Source organism: Triticum aestivum, chromosome 5A (assembly GCF_018294505.1).
Source record: "Triticum aestivum cultivar Chinese Spring chromosome 5A, IWGSC CS RefSeq v2.1, whole genome shotgun sequence".
NCBI classification, from domain to species: domain Eukaryota; kingdom Viridiplantae; phylum Streptophyta; class Magnoliopsida; order Poales; family Poaceae; genus Triticum; species Triticum aestivum.
In genome coordinates this window covers 368,844,237-368,857,763 of record NC_057806.1, presented here as the reverse complement: position 1 = coordinate 368,857,763, position 13,527 = coordinate 368,844,237, and the positions used below count along the sequence as shown (strand labels likewise).

The following is a 13,527-nucleotide window of genomic DNA, read 5'->3' as shown; positions in this document are numbered from 1 at the left end:
TGTGTCCGCATCATATTCGCTCTGTATTCATTTCTGACTCTATTTGCTTCTTCCGTATTTGTTTATGAGATTTCCGTATTTGCTTCTGCTAAAGAAGTACGGAAACAAATGTAATAACACTCAATTCCATCAGTTTCTGCTTCATTTTCATACGTAGTCCTAGCCGTATTCCTTGTCAACTCTAAATAACTTTACTGATTGTATAACTCTTGTCTGGTTCTAATAAACAAAATATTACTCTTGAGTGCCAATATTCTTATATCTCTTATGATGAATGTTATCACAGGTTTTGCAAGCATTTATTGAAGAAGGATCTAAGACGCAAATTAGCGAGGTATGTGTGGGACTATGAATTCTCTCGATTTCTTTTGGCAGGAAACTCATCATGAAGTTAACCATTTTTCTTATTATCATTTCAACTAGGTTGAGTCAGATAATATTGAAATGAAGCAGTCATTTATTGCCTCTGATGAGGAGATAGAGGATATGGTTTCTGATGGAAATTCTGAATCTGATGAAGAGGAGGATGATTTGTTTGATTTTACTTGTGCCATATGTGACAATGGAGGAGACTTGTTAGGGTAGGTGCAAATCTTATATAGGATGAGTTGGTGACCTAAAATTTCCTATCCATAGTCAGCTTGAAGTTTAATTAGTATTTAGTTGCTCATGTCTTCAGTTGAGCTTACACAAGCAAGATATTTGACTGCATGTATTAGCCCTAGTTCTTAGATTTATAAATACTTGGTTGTATCATGCCCAGGAACGGAAACGGGCTGAAATGATTATATCTGATTGTATAAGTTCAATTATGAAGCTGTAGCTACAGAAAGCGGGGTAGATGAACAGGATTTGGTGCTATCACAATAATTGATTTATTAAGTGGTACACACAGTGAAACTAACCAGGACAAATACCCATGGTTAGAATTTTTAGCTATAGCAAGTTAGCAACTAAGTATTTATTTTAGTAATAACCTAACAAGGACTAATTGATACCCATGGTTAGAATCATGAGGGCACATTGCTAGATCAATTACTGATTACCATGCTGGCTCAACTTTTGCTGACATAAGTAAGATTTGATTGCACAACAAGTTCCTATTTTACAATTAATTTTGTACTCCCCCCGGTCCTGTTTGCTCTGCGTATTAGATTTGTGTCAAGTCAAACTCTATAAAGTTCGGCCAAATTTATATTAAAAAATATCAACATCTACAATACCAAATATATATACTATGAAACTACATTTCATAATGAATCTAACAATATTGATTTGGTATTGTGAGTGTTGATACTTTTTCTATAAGTTTGGTCAAAGTAGAGAACTAGAGATACTTTGACTTCGGACAAAACTTATATGCAGACTAAAAAGGACCGGAGGGAGTATATTTATTTAGGGACAAAAGTGTCAAACATTACATTGGCAGTTGTGGTATTTGAGCCATGACCAAGGAGTCGTGTTAAGACTATTAGGCAACAAGTCTATAGCCTCCTTTTCCTTCTAAATATTTTTCGGTTGTGGAGCTGCTAGACTGTACTCCATGGACTTAACAGGTTACTTTTTATAAGCCATCACCTCCAATAAGCTGTAAACTTTCTTTAAATATAAAACTACATTCCCTTGTTAAATGGTGGCTCATAGCTCATCCAGATGCTAGTCGACATCATCACACCTTGCCTGCATGTAGTGTGTGCCTCATGATGTTTATATCAAATCCAGGTCATGAGCATAGAATGTGTGCCACTATGTTCTTCCTTTCTTAAGACTGCAACGTTTGCCCAAGAACATTTTCAGTTATTGATTCTTCTCATTTCATCACTGTCATGTAAAATTTTCTATGGTCATTTGTAAGTAGTCATTTAGTGTCAATATTATAATACTTCTCCGTGTTCTGTTTGCTGTATTATTCTATTGTAGGTGTGATGGCCCATGTATGAGGTCCTTCCATGCCAAAATAGGCACAGGCGAAGATTCGTATTGTGATACCCTTGGGTTCACTGAGGCAGAAGTTGAGGTAGCTTTTGAAATTCCGAGTGGTAAAGATAGCATGAAATTTGAACTTGCTTCTGTTTTTTTATTGACTTTTCTCTTTCAATGTGTTTTAGGCAATGAAAACTTTTCTGTGCAAGAACTGTGAGTATAAGCAACACCAGTGCTTTATTTGTGGAGTATTAGAGCCTTCGGATGGACCAACTGCTAAGGTACATTGCCATTGTTTTAACTTTTTTCACTCTGGTTTCACTGTTCATTAACAATAAATTGATTTTCGGCGCCGATCGGCAACACTTAATTACTCCATCCCAAAATATAAGATCATTTTTGACACTACGCTCGTATATTTTGGGACAGAGGGGAGTACTTATTATGCATTAATCTTGCTGTTACATGACTTTAAAGCTGCAATTGTTATTTGCAGTTTTAGGCTTTCAACCACTATACAGCCAGCATTACCTAGGAATGCAGAACTAGGAGTAGTACTATGAAAGAGCATCTAGTTGACATTTCATAAAGTAGATATTCTGAATGTTATGAAATAGTTTAGTTGTTCTAGCAGTTACGTACTAGGGGCATTTAATACCATTTTATCTGTAAAATTTGGCTATTGCAATAAGCCAATAACTAACGGTTAGGTAATTAAAGTGTAACTATGACCGTATTTCAGCGCTTCGGATGGAGTAATTGCATCGTTCTAACTGTTAGGAAGTGCATCTACTTAAGTATCAATGTGAATCATATTTTATTCAGTGCTTTATGATTATGCAGTTTTGCTAATTATGATATTATTCTTTAGGTGTTTCTTTGTAACAATGCTACATGTGGGTACTTTTACCACCCCAAATGTGTTGCAAGAAAACTTCATCCTAACAACAAGGTTGAAGCCTTAGAAAAGGAGAACAAGATAATAGGTGGATCTTCATTTACGTGCCCCATTCATTGGTGTTTTCACTGTAAAGGCTTGGAGGATAGATCACAAGAACAATTGCAGTTTGCTGTTTGCAGACGCTGTCCAAAGTCATATCATAGAAAATGTTTGCCAAGGTGCTGCTGCCTTTCTTTTTCTAAATTTCTTAATCCATATGTGGTCTCTTCTGTTCTTCTCATACTCGAGATATTTCAGAGAAATACCCTTTGAAGATAGCGACGAGGACATTGTTACACGAGCCTGGGACCTTTCAAAAAGAATTTTGATCTACTGTTTGTATGTAGTAACTTCTTCACTTATATTTGTTAAATGCTGTCTACATTGTTCATATACTGACTTGTCGTAAACTGTTCAGGGACCATGAGATAGATAGTGACATTGAGACACCTGTCAGGAATCATATAAAGTTTCCTGGTATTCCAAAAATTGTAAAACCAGCAGATTACCTAAAGAGAAAAAACAAGGTGTTGATTAACAAGAGAAAGAGAGATTTTGATGAATCATTTCCTGACCAACCTTCAATTAAAGCTGCAAAGCTGCCAGTCAAGGTTCGGGTGCAAGAAGAACATGCCAGAAAATTTGCTGTGAAGAGTTCATCGGAGCAATTTGTTGACAAGCCTGAGAAGAAAAAACCAAAGGTCAAAGATACTTCTGCAAGCAGTTCAAGACCTGCAAATGAGCAGGAAAAATACTTGGCAACTTCATCCTTATCTACTATGGGGAGCTTGCCCCAGAGTTCATTTCCTAGGGTGGACAGTGAAACAGAGAAGAGGTTAGTCACTTGATATAATTACTTGAGGACTCCAGTCACTACACACCCATACATGACCATGTGCTAATTGTACTACGTACTACTACCTCTGTCCGGATTTAAAGGGCCCTTTGGCCAACCTGCCCTGTCCGGATTTACTAGGCTGCATGTAGGGCTGCAAATGAGTCGAGCTCGAGCGAGTTGGAGTTGCCTCAGCTCAACTCATATGAAAATTCGAGCGAGCTCAAACTGAGTGAAGCTCATGATCGAGTTGTAGAACATGACTCGTGCTCAGCTTGTAACGATCTCGAGTCGATCTCGAGCTAGTTTCGAGCTAAATGAGATGGTAAAAATTATAAATCTATGGATGAAAAACAAAAAAATTAAGGTGAATATGCTGGGAATCTTTGCCAAAATTATAGGATATTTAACTAGTCGACCACGTGCCATAATTAGGCCTAAATCTTCTCTGCACTTAATTAAGTTTTCATGTTCGTTGGTAAATAAAATGGAGAAAAATTATGGACAACATATATGGTAATAAATTATCTTATTTCTATTTAATATATGGCATGATCATTTAACATAATGACATTCTGTCGAGCTAACGAGCTAAAATCGAGCGAGCCAACATTGGCTCAAGATCGGCTCGATTCTCGGTCGAGCTACATAAAGTGTTCAAACTCAGCTTGTTTTCTTTTCAAGTCAATCACGAGTCGAGTTAAAAAACGAGTTGATCTCAATTGGCTCACGAGCCTTGAGCTTTTCTTGCAGCCCTAGCTGCATGTGCATGCAAGTTAGAAAAAGAAATAGGCTGCCGCATGCATGCAATCCATTGGCGCATGCACGGTGGTGAGAGAAGGACGTGCAGGGAGGTGAGAGAAATAGGCTGCGGGAGTCTTGCATGCGTTCTATTCATTGGGGGAGGCTGGGAGGTGAGAGAGAAAGCATGGAAGCTTTTGGGCTAATTAAAGCAATACTTAATTAGAAAGACAAATGCCTTGGTACTAGAGATCTGGTTGCTGGGTCTTATAAACATGGACGGAGGTAGTATAAGTGTATGCTTGGTTTGTGTCCAAAATGTACCCTACATATTTTATGTCAATGGCAAAAAAAAATGGCCTTTGTTTTGGATGGTTGCAGTTTTCTGGCGTGCCCACTTCTACTCTAGTGCAGTTTTGTTGGCAATATTGGCCAAGCCATAGGCAAGAAAAACCTTGGCCAAAGTTTTGGCTAGCCAAATCTTTGGTAAGGTAGACTTGGGCTCATACAAAACACTAAGGAAACTTACCAGAATGCCTGACTCTAAAACCAAACACACATGGAAATGTAGTTCTCCTGGACCTGACCAGGGCCTAAAAGCTTACTTGTTTATCTTGCTACAATTATCTTCTTGCGTCCTGTGTTTAGCCTTTTTCGTTCAGTTTTATTGACACGGATGTGCAAAGTATAAGTTGATCAAACATTATTTACATTTTAGACTTTAGAGTCCTCATGGAGTCATGGTACCACCTGATATATTCTCAATCTTACTTGCAGGGTAATTGCTTTGGTAGAGAAAGAAGGCTCTTCCTTGACACTAAAAGATATATCAAGCAGGTGCCTTGTGCCCTCAACTCATGTATACGCTGGCAGGCAAACTGATAAGATTGTTGCGACGGGCAAGCTTGAGCGTTCTGTTCAGGTCCATTCACTGTTCAGTATTTCCAGCAGGAAATGCAACTTTCATACTAGTTATTATTTGTTCAACATTTTCTGAATGATGGGCTTTTTAGGCTGTAGGAGCAGCTCTAAAAGCGCTTGGTAATGGAGGTAATGTTAATGAGGCGAAAGCAGTGTGTGAACCTCAAGTTTTGAAGCAGCTAACAAAGTGGCATGTATGTATATTCTAATCATATATTTATCTTTCCATATACTGTTGTTTTTGTAGAAACTTGCATAAATATATCATTCCTATGAGATTTATGGCACGCTCTTTCCGTGCGTGAAGAAGATTCACTGTCAGTATACTTTGATAATTACGATGCATCTGTTCATAATTATGCTTCAAGTGGTACTTTGATAGTTTTTGTTAATGCCGTTATAATATTTCTTTGGTGTTATCCTCTGAAGTCGGTATACTTTGTTTAAATCACGTCAGTTCCAACACTTGAGTTAACCGATTATTAGTTATAGTAAAAATATGTCAATCTTCTCATGATCTATGAAAGCCGCAATGGCACTTTTACCCCGTCTTCATCTTAGCGTTTCTCCTTGAGTTGTTGGCGGGAATGAGCCATTTATTTCCTGAGCGTACTGTGATGTTGGGCAGAACATTTGCCTTGCAATGTTATGGTAGCCAATTGATTTCGATTGTTTTTCTTGTTCCAGACTAGGCTCAGAGTATATATTTCACCTTTCATTTATGGATCACGCTACAGTTCTTTTGGTCGACATTTCACAAAGGTGGACAAGCTTGTTGAGGTACATTCTTATCCAGAAATTATGTTGACACAGCATGAAACATTAACGAGTTTTATATAAAGCCTTAGGTCAAGGTTGTCAGAATCACGATTCTACGACTTTATGATCCAAACTAACCGCTCTGATTCTACGATTTTGGTTAGTAGAATCTACATTTTTACGATTCTGATAGTTAAGATTCTACTATATGCGATCCTACCATTGGAGCTCCGATCCGATTCAGAAAAATCACGGTTCTGACAACCTTGCTTAGGGGCTGTTTGTTTCTAGGCCTAGTAATGCCACACTTTGCCACACATTTCTTCTCAAACTATCCTAAGGTTAGTTCAGTAAAAATGGAGCCACAAGTTGGCAAGCCCTAAGGGAATCTTGCCACACTAAGTGTATATGATGTGGGGCCCTGGTGTGGGAAAATGCATCTTACCTAAGTATGGATTGAACAAAACACACCTAAATTAGTTAAACTTGCCTCATCTTAGGTGTGGCAACCTTTGGCAAAGTTAGTCTCAAACCAAAAAACTTTAAGTACCTTTAGAGAGACGAGGAGGTTTCTAGTTTCCACTGTTAGAAAGATATTTGTATTTGTACCAGGTCTCATGTATTTCCTTCTGTATTTTCAGATTCCTAGTTTATATATAGATTAAGTTGCTATTCCTCTTAACATGGTATCAAGAACTGAAAGGTTTTTGATCGTTTTTCCTTCCCTCCACCACGTGCCAGCAACTCACCCCCTCCTCCCCGTACGCATTGATCTTTTCCCCTATCACACGCTAAAAGCTATGTCGAAGACCAAGCTCCAATTAATTTCTTTTTTGTGGTGCCTGTCTGATGTTATGGTCTGTTTTTTTTTAATCTTAGCTTACTTTGTGGGATTTCTGCCCACTTGTCAATTTGACCTTTTGGTTGACAATAATATCCTCTCTTGAAATTCTTACTTGAATGCACTTCACCGAGAAGCTCTTTCTGCCAGATTTTTTTTGCTCCATAGACCAGGGATCAAGAAACCAACATCAGGAACTGCTTTTCACCCTCTTTGGTTTTAGAACAAAAAAGGCCAGCTCCATGGTCTAATTGTCACCTTTTGATCTCCCCTTTATATTGGAACAGACATATTTCTTGTGCATGATCCAAATGTTTCTCTCGTGAGTTGGAACCAGAAAAGATTGGCCAGCTGGAAATCACCTTGGGAAATTTCTGGCCAAGAGCTATTAAAGGATCATGAATATTTTTGGAAAGGAAATCATAGAATCTGACTGATTGCTCCCATTCATCCCGCTGAGTGCTTCAAACTACCTATTTGTTTGTTATTTCTCTTTTTCTACCTGATGTTTGTTATTTCTCTCTACTGAATAATTTACTTATAATTCTATACAATTACACCTCATTAGCAGATTGTTGATAAACTTCATTGATATGTTACAGATTGTTGATAAACTTAATTGGTATGTGGAACCTGGTGATACGGTATATTCTCTCTCTAGTACATGAGGCACATACTTGTGTCATTGATTATGCCCTCTATTGAAGCAGTGTTCTAGTTATTTTAAAAAGGCTAAATATGTGTAACCCACCATTGCATATGCTATCCCTACTGAGTGCTCATGAATGAACGATAATCAGAATGATGTTTTACAGTATGTTACATACTGTAGGTCTGCTCAGTGCTCACTAATGAATGATAATGAAAAAGATGTTTTACAGCATGTTAGGTCTCTGCTCAGTGCTCACTAATGACGGTAACGAAAATTTATGATAATGTTTGCTGTGATAACCAATCTCAACAAATAGTACAAAAAAGAGCTTAACTACCAGGAGTAGAATCGAGGTTTTGTACTAAGTTACAGCCTATTCTTGAGCTGTATGAAGTACCCATTTTTTAAATCATGGCAGGTTATTTTAGTTTAGTTTTTAGGAGGGCTTCTGGCTTTTATCCGTCTTTGTTTAGCTTTGGATTATGTGGATCTATTGCATATTAATACGATTTTACCAGTAGGGATCTCCCGTACTGTCCTTGTAAAAATGCTATTTTCATTTTATCATAGCCGCCACACACAGTATCACCGATTCATTGTATTTGCATCATGCCTTTGATATATCTTGAATTCTGTTGAACTTGAAGATAGTGGATTTCTGCTGTGGCGCAAATGATTTCAGTCGATTGATGAAAGAAAAACTTGATGAAGTTGACAAGAAGTGTTATTTCAAGAATTATGATCTTATCCAACCACAGGTAAACTACCGAGTCCTTTTGAGTTGATAGCACAGTCCTTGTTTAATTTTCTTTGGGAACATAAAATCCTTGGTTTATTTATCCTCTGGTACTTTGTTGCTTTGTTCCTGATAATTGGTTTAAAATTAGACAACTAGTCTTTGTTTAATCTATGATTGGCAAATCGTAACCTGGGCCAGTGGACCACTTGACTAGAATGGGTACTTGCATGACTGGGTGACTAGTCGATGATTTGCGGTGGCTAATTGAATCTGCCTGGTAGTGCGACTTAAGGCCCACTGCCAGTTTTTGAGATATATATATATATATACTATGTTTTGAGAGGCAATTTGAGGCCACTACACCACACGCTGCCAGGCGAAGAGAGGGATGAGCATCACACTAACCACACAGCAGTGTCATGGCCACTGGTTATTGCCGCAGCTCGTTGGAACCGTCAGCCCATCTCCGCCTTCGGCCTTTGCAGGTGACTCCTCTGTTCTTTCTTTTCATCTCCTCTTCCATCTCCCGTCATGCTCTGTTCTGTAGGCTATGCTCTGGTCTGTTGCTTTGTTAGCTAGTGTAGTACCTGCTTTCATTCCTAATGCGTGTACTAGCGTTATACCGCAGATTTCTTTTAGAATTAGACTGTTTGTTGATGTTTACAACACTACTACTGGTTTTAGCGTGAGACATACTTGGATAATTAGATCTGCAGATGTTTTACACTAGCAAATATTCCTGTGCTTCTTTGATTCTATGATTTCTACCAACTAGCAAGTTCAACTAATGCAATACTATGTAACATTGGTTTCTGCAGGTCCCATGGCTCAGCTGCATGGATGTGATCCAATTGCAGCCATAGCCGCTGACTCTGAGGCACCCACGGATCCCGCACAGTATCAAGTTATTTTGGTGCAGTATTGTATAGTCTAGTATTTGTAGCTGATGGTAGGATTATTCACGACTAACCTTAACTAGTACTCCCTCCGTAAACAAATACAAGACGTTCTAACTTTTTTCTGATTCGGATGTGTATAGACGCATTTTAGTGTGTTTGTTCACTCATTTCAGTCCGTATGTAGTCCATATTGAAATGTCTAAAACACCTTATATTTGTTTATGGAGGGAGTAGCAACTAGTCGGTGTACCCCAACAGTCAAGATTTAACGACTTGTAAACCTTCCCATCAGATAGAGCTCCTGAAGTAAATGCATTAGGACTTACCTACTGTGATTTGTTTATTCCATGGCCTGAAAGTGCCCTTACTGGAGTTCCAATTGCTTTCCCACTTTCATGCTTACTCCCAATATTTATGCCCTTCCCAGAATAGCTTTTGCTTTGAAAGGAGGGATTGGATGACTGTGCAGCCAGACGAACTGCCTGGCGGAAGCCGACTGGTATACTTTATGCGACACAGATACTAGTTGTTCTAGAGTACAAAATAATTCCTACTGCTGGTTAACATCTATTAATACTTGATTAGATAATGGGGCTTAATCCTCCTTTTGGAGTCAAAGCAGCTCTGGCGAACAAATTTATCGACAAAGCATTGTCTTTTAAGCCCAAGCTTGTTATACTAATTGTCCCAAAAGAAACTAAAAGGTAACCACCATATTCCTTTCTGTTAAACTTTGTGTTGAATTGTTAAGATTGTTATATTGACATCTCTTTTTCACACTTTCTTTGGACTCTGTTCATGCTCTCCTCATTTTCTGGTATTGCCAGGTTAGATCAAAAGAAGACACCTTATGATTTGGTTTGGGAGGATAGTAACTGTCTTGCTGGGAAGGTAAAGGGCTTAAGAACTTCAATAAATCTTATTGACCTTTGAGCGTAGTTTATTCCCTTCTTGTTTTGCCTAATATATTTCTTTGAATTGGCAGTCGTTTTATTTGCCTGGTTCTCTCGATGTGAATGACAAAATAGTTCAAGGGTGGAATGCATCTGCACCACCCCTCTATTTGTGGAGTCGTTCTGATTGGACAAAAAAGCATAAGGAAGTAGCCAAGATGCATAATCACACAAGTGTGGGGAAAATCACTCGCCGTGTTGAACAGGGTAATTTGTCAGATGACGGCCCTGCGAAGAAAGAAGCTGAATCTTCTGATGTGCTTAATTCAAGATCAGGGAAAGAAAAGGAGAATATAGGAAATACCTCATGCCACCCAAGAGAGGTCAATCTATCAGATAATGTACCTGCACGGAGAAAAGCTGAACCTAAGAGTAAACAAAATGCTAGATCAGGAAAAGCTAAAGAGACTAGAGAGAAGGCTACATGTGATTTCAGAGAGGATAGTCCATCAGGAAAAGCAGAAGAGAGAAGGCATAAGGCGGCATGCTCTGTCGGAGAGGTTAGTCCATCAGATGACCACCTTGTGAAGAAACAAGATAGACTTGGAGAAGAGAAAGCAGCCAGAAAGGCCAACTTCACGGTGAAGAAGCAAGCTAGGCCCAGAGAAGAAAAAGAAGCTAATCTATCAGGTAACCACCCCCTGAAGAAACAAGCTGAAGCTACCTCTCAACAAATTTCCCGACCAGGGAAACAGAATAGCAGGGATGGAAGCAAGAGCTCTGATGACAGGAGCAGGAAAAGGATCCCTGACGAGGCAGACAGCCTCCCTCCAGAAAAGCAAGTGGAAGTTGCCTATGAGGAGACAAGAGCTATTCCAAGTAAAAGGGGTATGCACCATGGACAGAGCAATGGAACTAATGCTCGTGTAAAGGAATCGAAAGGGAGTTCAGACATGAGTATGTCATCATCCCTTGAAAACAGCACTGCTCGTCACAGATCCAGAAGCAATTCCCCATTTATACCAACTGAACAACCCTCTGGTTATACGACAGCGCACCGCGATAGTAATATGAAGTATCATGTGAAAGAACCTCGCGTCTCTACATTCAACAGCGCTACTACTTATCAGGGAAGTTATTTGGCAAACAGTGATGGGCGCAAGGATGCAATTGGAGAGAGGAATGACCCCACTTTTTACACGGGTGCTGATGATAGGTCAAGTGCGTACAACTCTAGCATTGAAGAGATGACCAAAAGGTATGCCCCTGGCCGAGCTGGGGACGCGTGCAGTCCGCAAGGTCAGGGAAATGGTGGCAGCTTCTCCAGGAGGCAGGATGATCACCTTCAGACCAGTCTTTACTCCCTTGGTTCTTCAGGTGCTAGATATGACCAGATTGGTTCTTCAGGTGCTAGATATGACCAGATTGTTTCTTCAGGTGCAAGATATGACCCGCGATCTTTAACTTCGCCGTCTTATGGGCTATTGAGTACAACTCCACGGAGCTCAGTCATAGACAAGTACAGTCCAGGGTTCTCGGGTTCAAGTGGATCTGGACCGTCAGTCATGGACAGCTACGCTCCTGGTTACTTGGGCGCAAATGCACCAGGAAGAAGCTTGGTAATGGACAGATATGCTCCACCCCTCGATGAAACGAACTACGCAATGCGAGGTGTTCATGATGTGCCTGGATATGGAAGGGACATGCCTCCACAGTACCCCTACAGAGGGCCAGATCCTTCTGGCAGAGGGCCGCCTCATATTTGATTACTGAAGCTTCTTCAAGTTACCCTAGCCATGCAGTTTTAATTCTTTCTGACCCGACCTGTTCAAAGTGACTTCTGTAATTAGGTTGTCACGAATGAAAGGTATGCAGATGATGACTCGCTGTTTAGTCCTTGCCAATGTTGTGATACCTGTTATGTGAAAATCTCTATTTTGCGCCCTGTTTCATGCGTTCCTTTGCTGGTGCGGATTGTACAGGAGGTGGGAAAGATCATACCTTGCAATACAATATAGCCTGTATGATATAGCCTGTATGGTCAGAGACCGTGTGAGGGTATTTCATGGCACCCTGGCCCACTGCTTGGTTTCAGGCTGGTCGTAGTGGTACTATCATAGCTAGTATCATGCATGTCAACTAGAAAATTTTGATGAGATGTCGTAGCATTAAATGAAGATAGAGAAAGTGGAGTATCATATCATGACACTGTATCATAATTAATGTTATGCTACTTTGTGTCATGCATGATAATAAATAAAGTACCACATTGATACTAATATAACTATGTATTATAAAGATAGTATCATACACTGGTATCATATGTATGATACTCCCCGTTACACCTGTCTCATCCGGATGCGAACGCTCCTTCGCGCAGCTGTCTCCTCTGACTGCCACGTGTCCCCTGGACCCCACCACCGATATAACCTCTGTCTAGCCTTTCGTGGGATATCTTTTCAGCCACACGTCCTCAGTCTTCCTGGTCAAACCGTTTTCTCCCCATCTTCTCTTCCATCCCGTGGGGATCTCATCCACCATGGATGGCCTTCATTAGCTCTCTTTTCAAGTGATGCGAGGGCGCTACGAGGCTGGTCCGGCTGCTGCGAGCCCACTGCAAGGCTGCGACAACAACCCAGCGATGCTGCAACGGGATCTCAGCTGCGGCAGTGGCTCAGACCGCTCCGGCGATGCTGCGGCGGCGCCGCCGTGCTGCAACGACATCTCAGTGATGGCGGCTGAACTGCTGCGAACGGTGGCTCGGGCTGCTCCGGCGATGCTGCGATGGCGTTGTCATGGTGTGAGCCAGTGCTGCGCCGGCAGCTCAACTGCTGCAATGGTGTTTTCGGGCTGCTCTGGTGATGCTCCGACAATGCCGTCGTGCCAGTGCTACGACAGTCATCGACAAGCTATGAGTGGGTGCTGCGACGGCGCCGCCGTGCTGCAAGGCAGACGGAGTTGCTATGACGGGTGATGTTGTTGCGAGCCGGTGCTGCCAGCACCGTCGTGCTGTGACATGTTGCAAGCGGGAGTGTTGCATGCTGGTGCTGCGGCGGCGCTGCCATGCAGGCCGCCGGAGTTGCTAGGTGCTTTGGACGTGAGATGGCGTTATGCAACGGGAAGACAGAGGAAAGGACGACCATGTGCGTTGACTTTCATCGGTCCTAGCTGAGCAGTGTGCATCCATGTGGCCGCTCTGGTGCGCAGCCCGAGGGCCAAACCGTCAGATGGCGAGCCTTGACCCTACCATCTTCATTTTCATCCTCCCTTTTGTCCGCGCCACCACCATGACCTGGTCTGCGTCTTGTTGTTTAAGCTTCAAGCTTGATGTCGACCGGTAGCCATGGTCTGCAAAAGGTTACTTACTACTCCCTCCGTTTTTAA

General features: G+C 41.0%; 1 protein-coding gene across 1 annotated transcript in view; it reads left to right on the top strand.

Moving 5' to 3' along the window:
• Positions 1-12,136, top strand: part of LOC123103423 (protein ENHANCED DOWNY MILDEW 2) — a 14,052-nt gene extending 1,916 nt beyond the window's left edge. The window contains exons 4-19 of the mRNA XM_044525008.1: positions 287-334; positions 424-581; positions 1,921-2,017; positions 2,109-2,204; positions 2,795-3,042; positions 3,122-3,202; positions 3,282-3,698; positions 5,217-5,361; positions 5,453-5,554; positions 6,048-6,140; positions 7,563-7,604; positions 8,260-8,370; positions 9,678-9,749; positions 9,836-9,954; positions 10,078-10,141; positions 10,236-12,136. Coding sequence (XP_044380943.1) covers positions 287-334; positions 424-581; positions 1,921-2,017; positions 2,109-2,204; positions 2,795-3,042; positions 3,122-3,202; positions 3,282-3,698; positions 5,217-5,361; positions 5,453-5,554; positions 6,048-6,140; positions 7,563-7,604; positions 8,260-8,370; positions 9,678-9,749; positions 9,836-9,954; positions 10,078-10,141; positions 10,236-11,909 — 3,567 coding nt within the window. The 3' untranslated portion in view covers positions 11,910-12,136. The remainder of the gene's footprint in view (positions 1-286; positions 335-423; positions 582-1,920; positions 2,018-2,108; positions 2,205-2,794; positions 3,043-3,121; positions 3,203-3,281; positions 3,699-5,216; positions 5,362-5,452; positions 5,555-6,047; positions 6,141-7,562; positions 7,605-8,259; positions 8,371-9,677; positions 9,750-9,835; positions 9,955-10,077; positions 10,142-10,235) is intronic.
• The last annotated feature ends 1,391 nt before the right edge of the window (positions 12,137-13,527 follow it).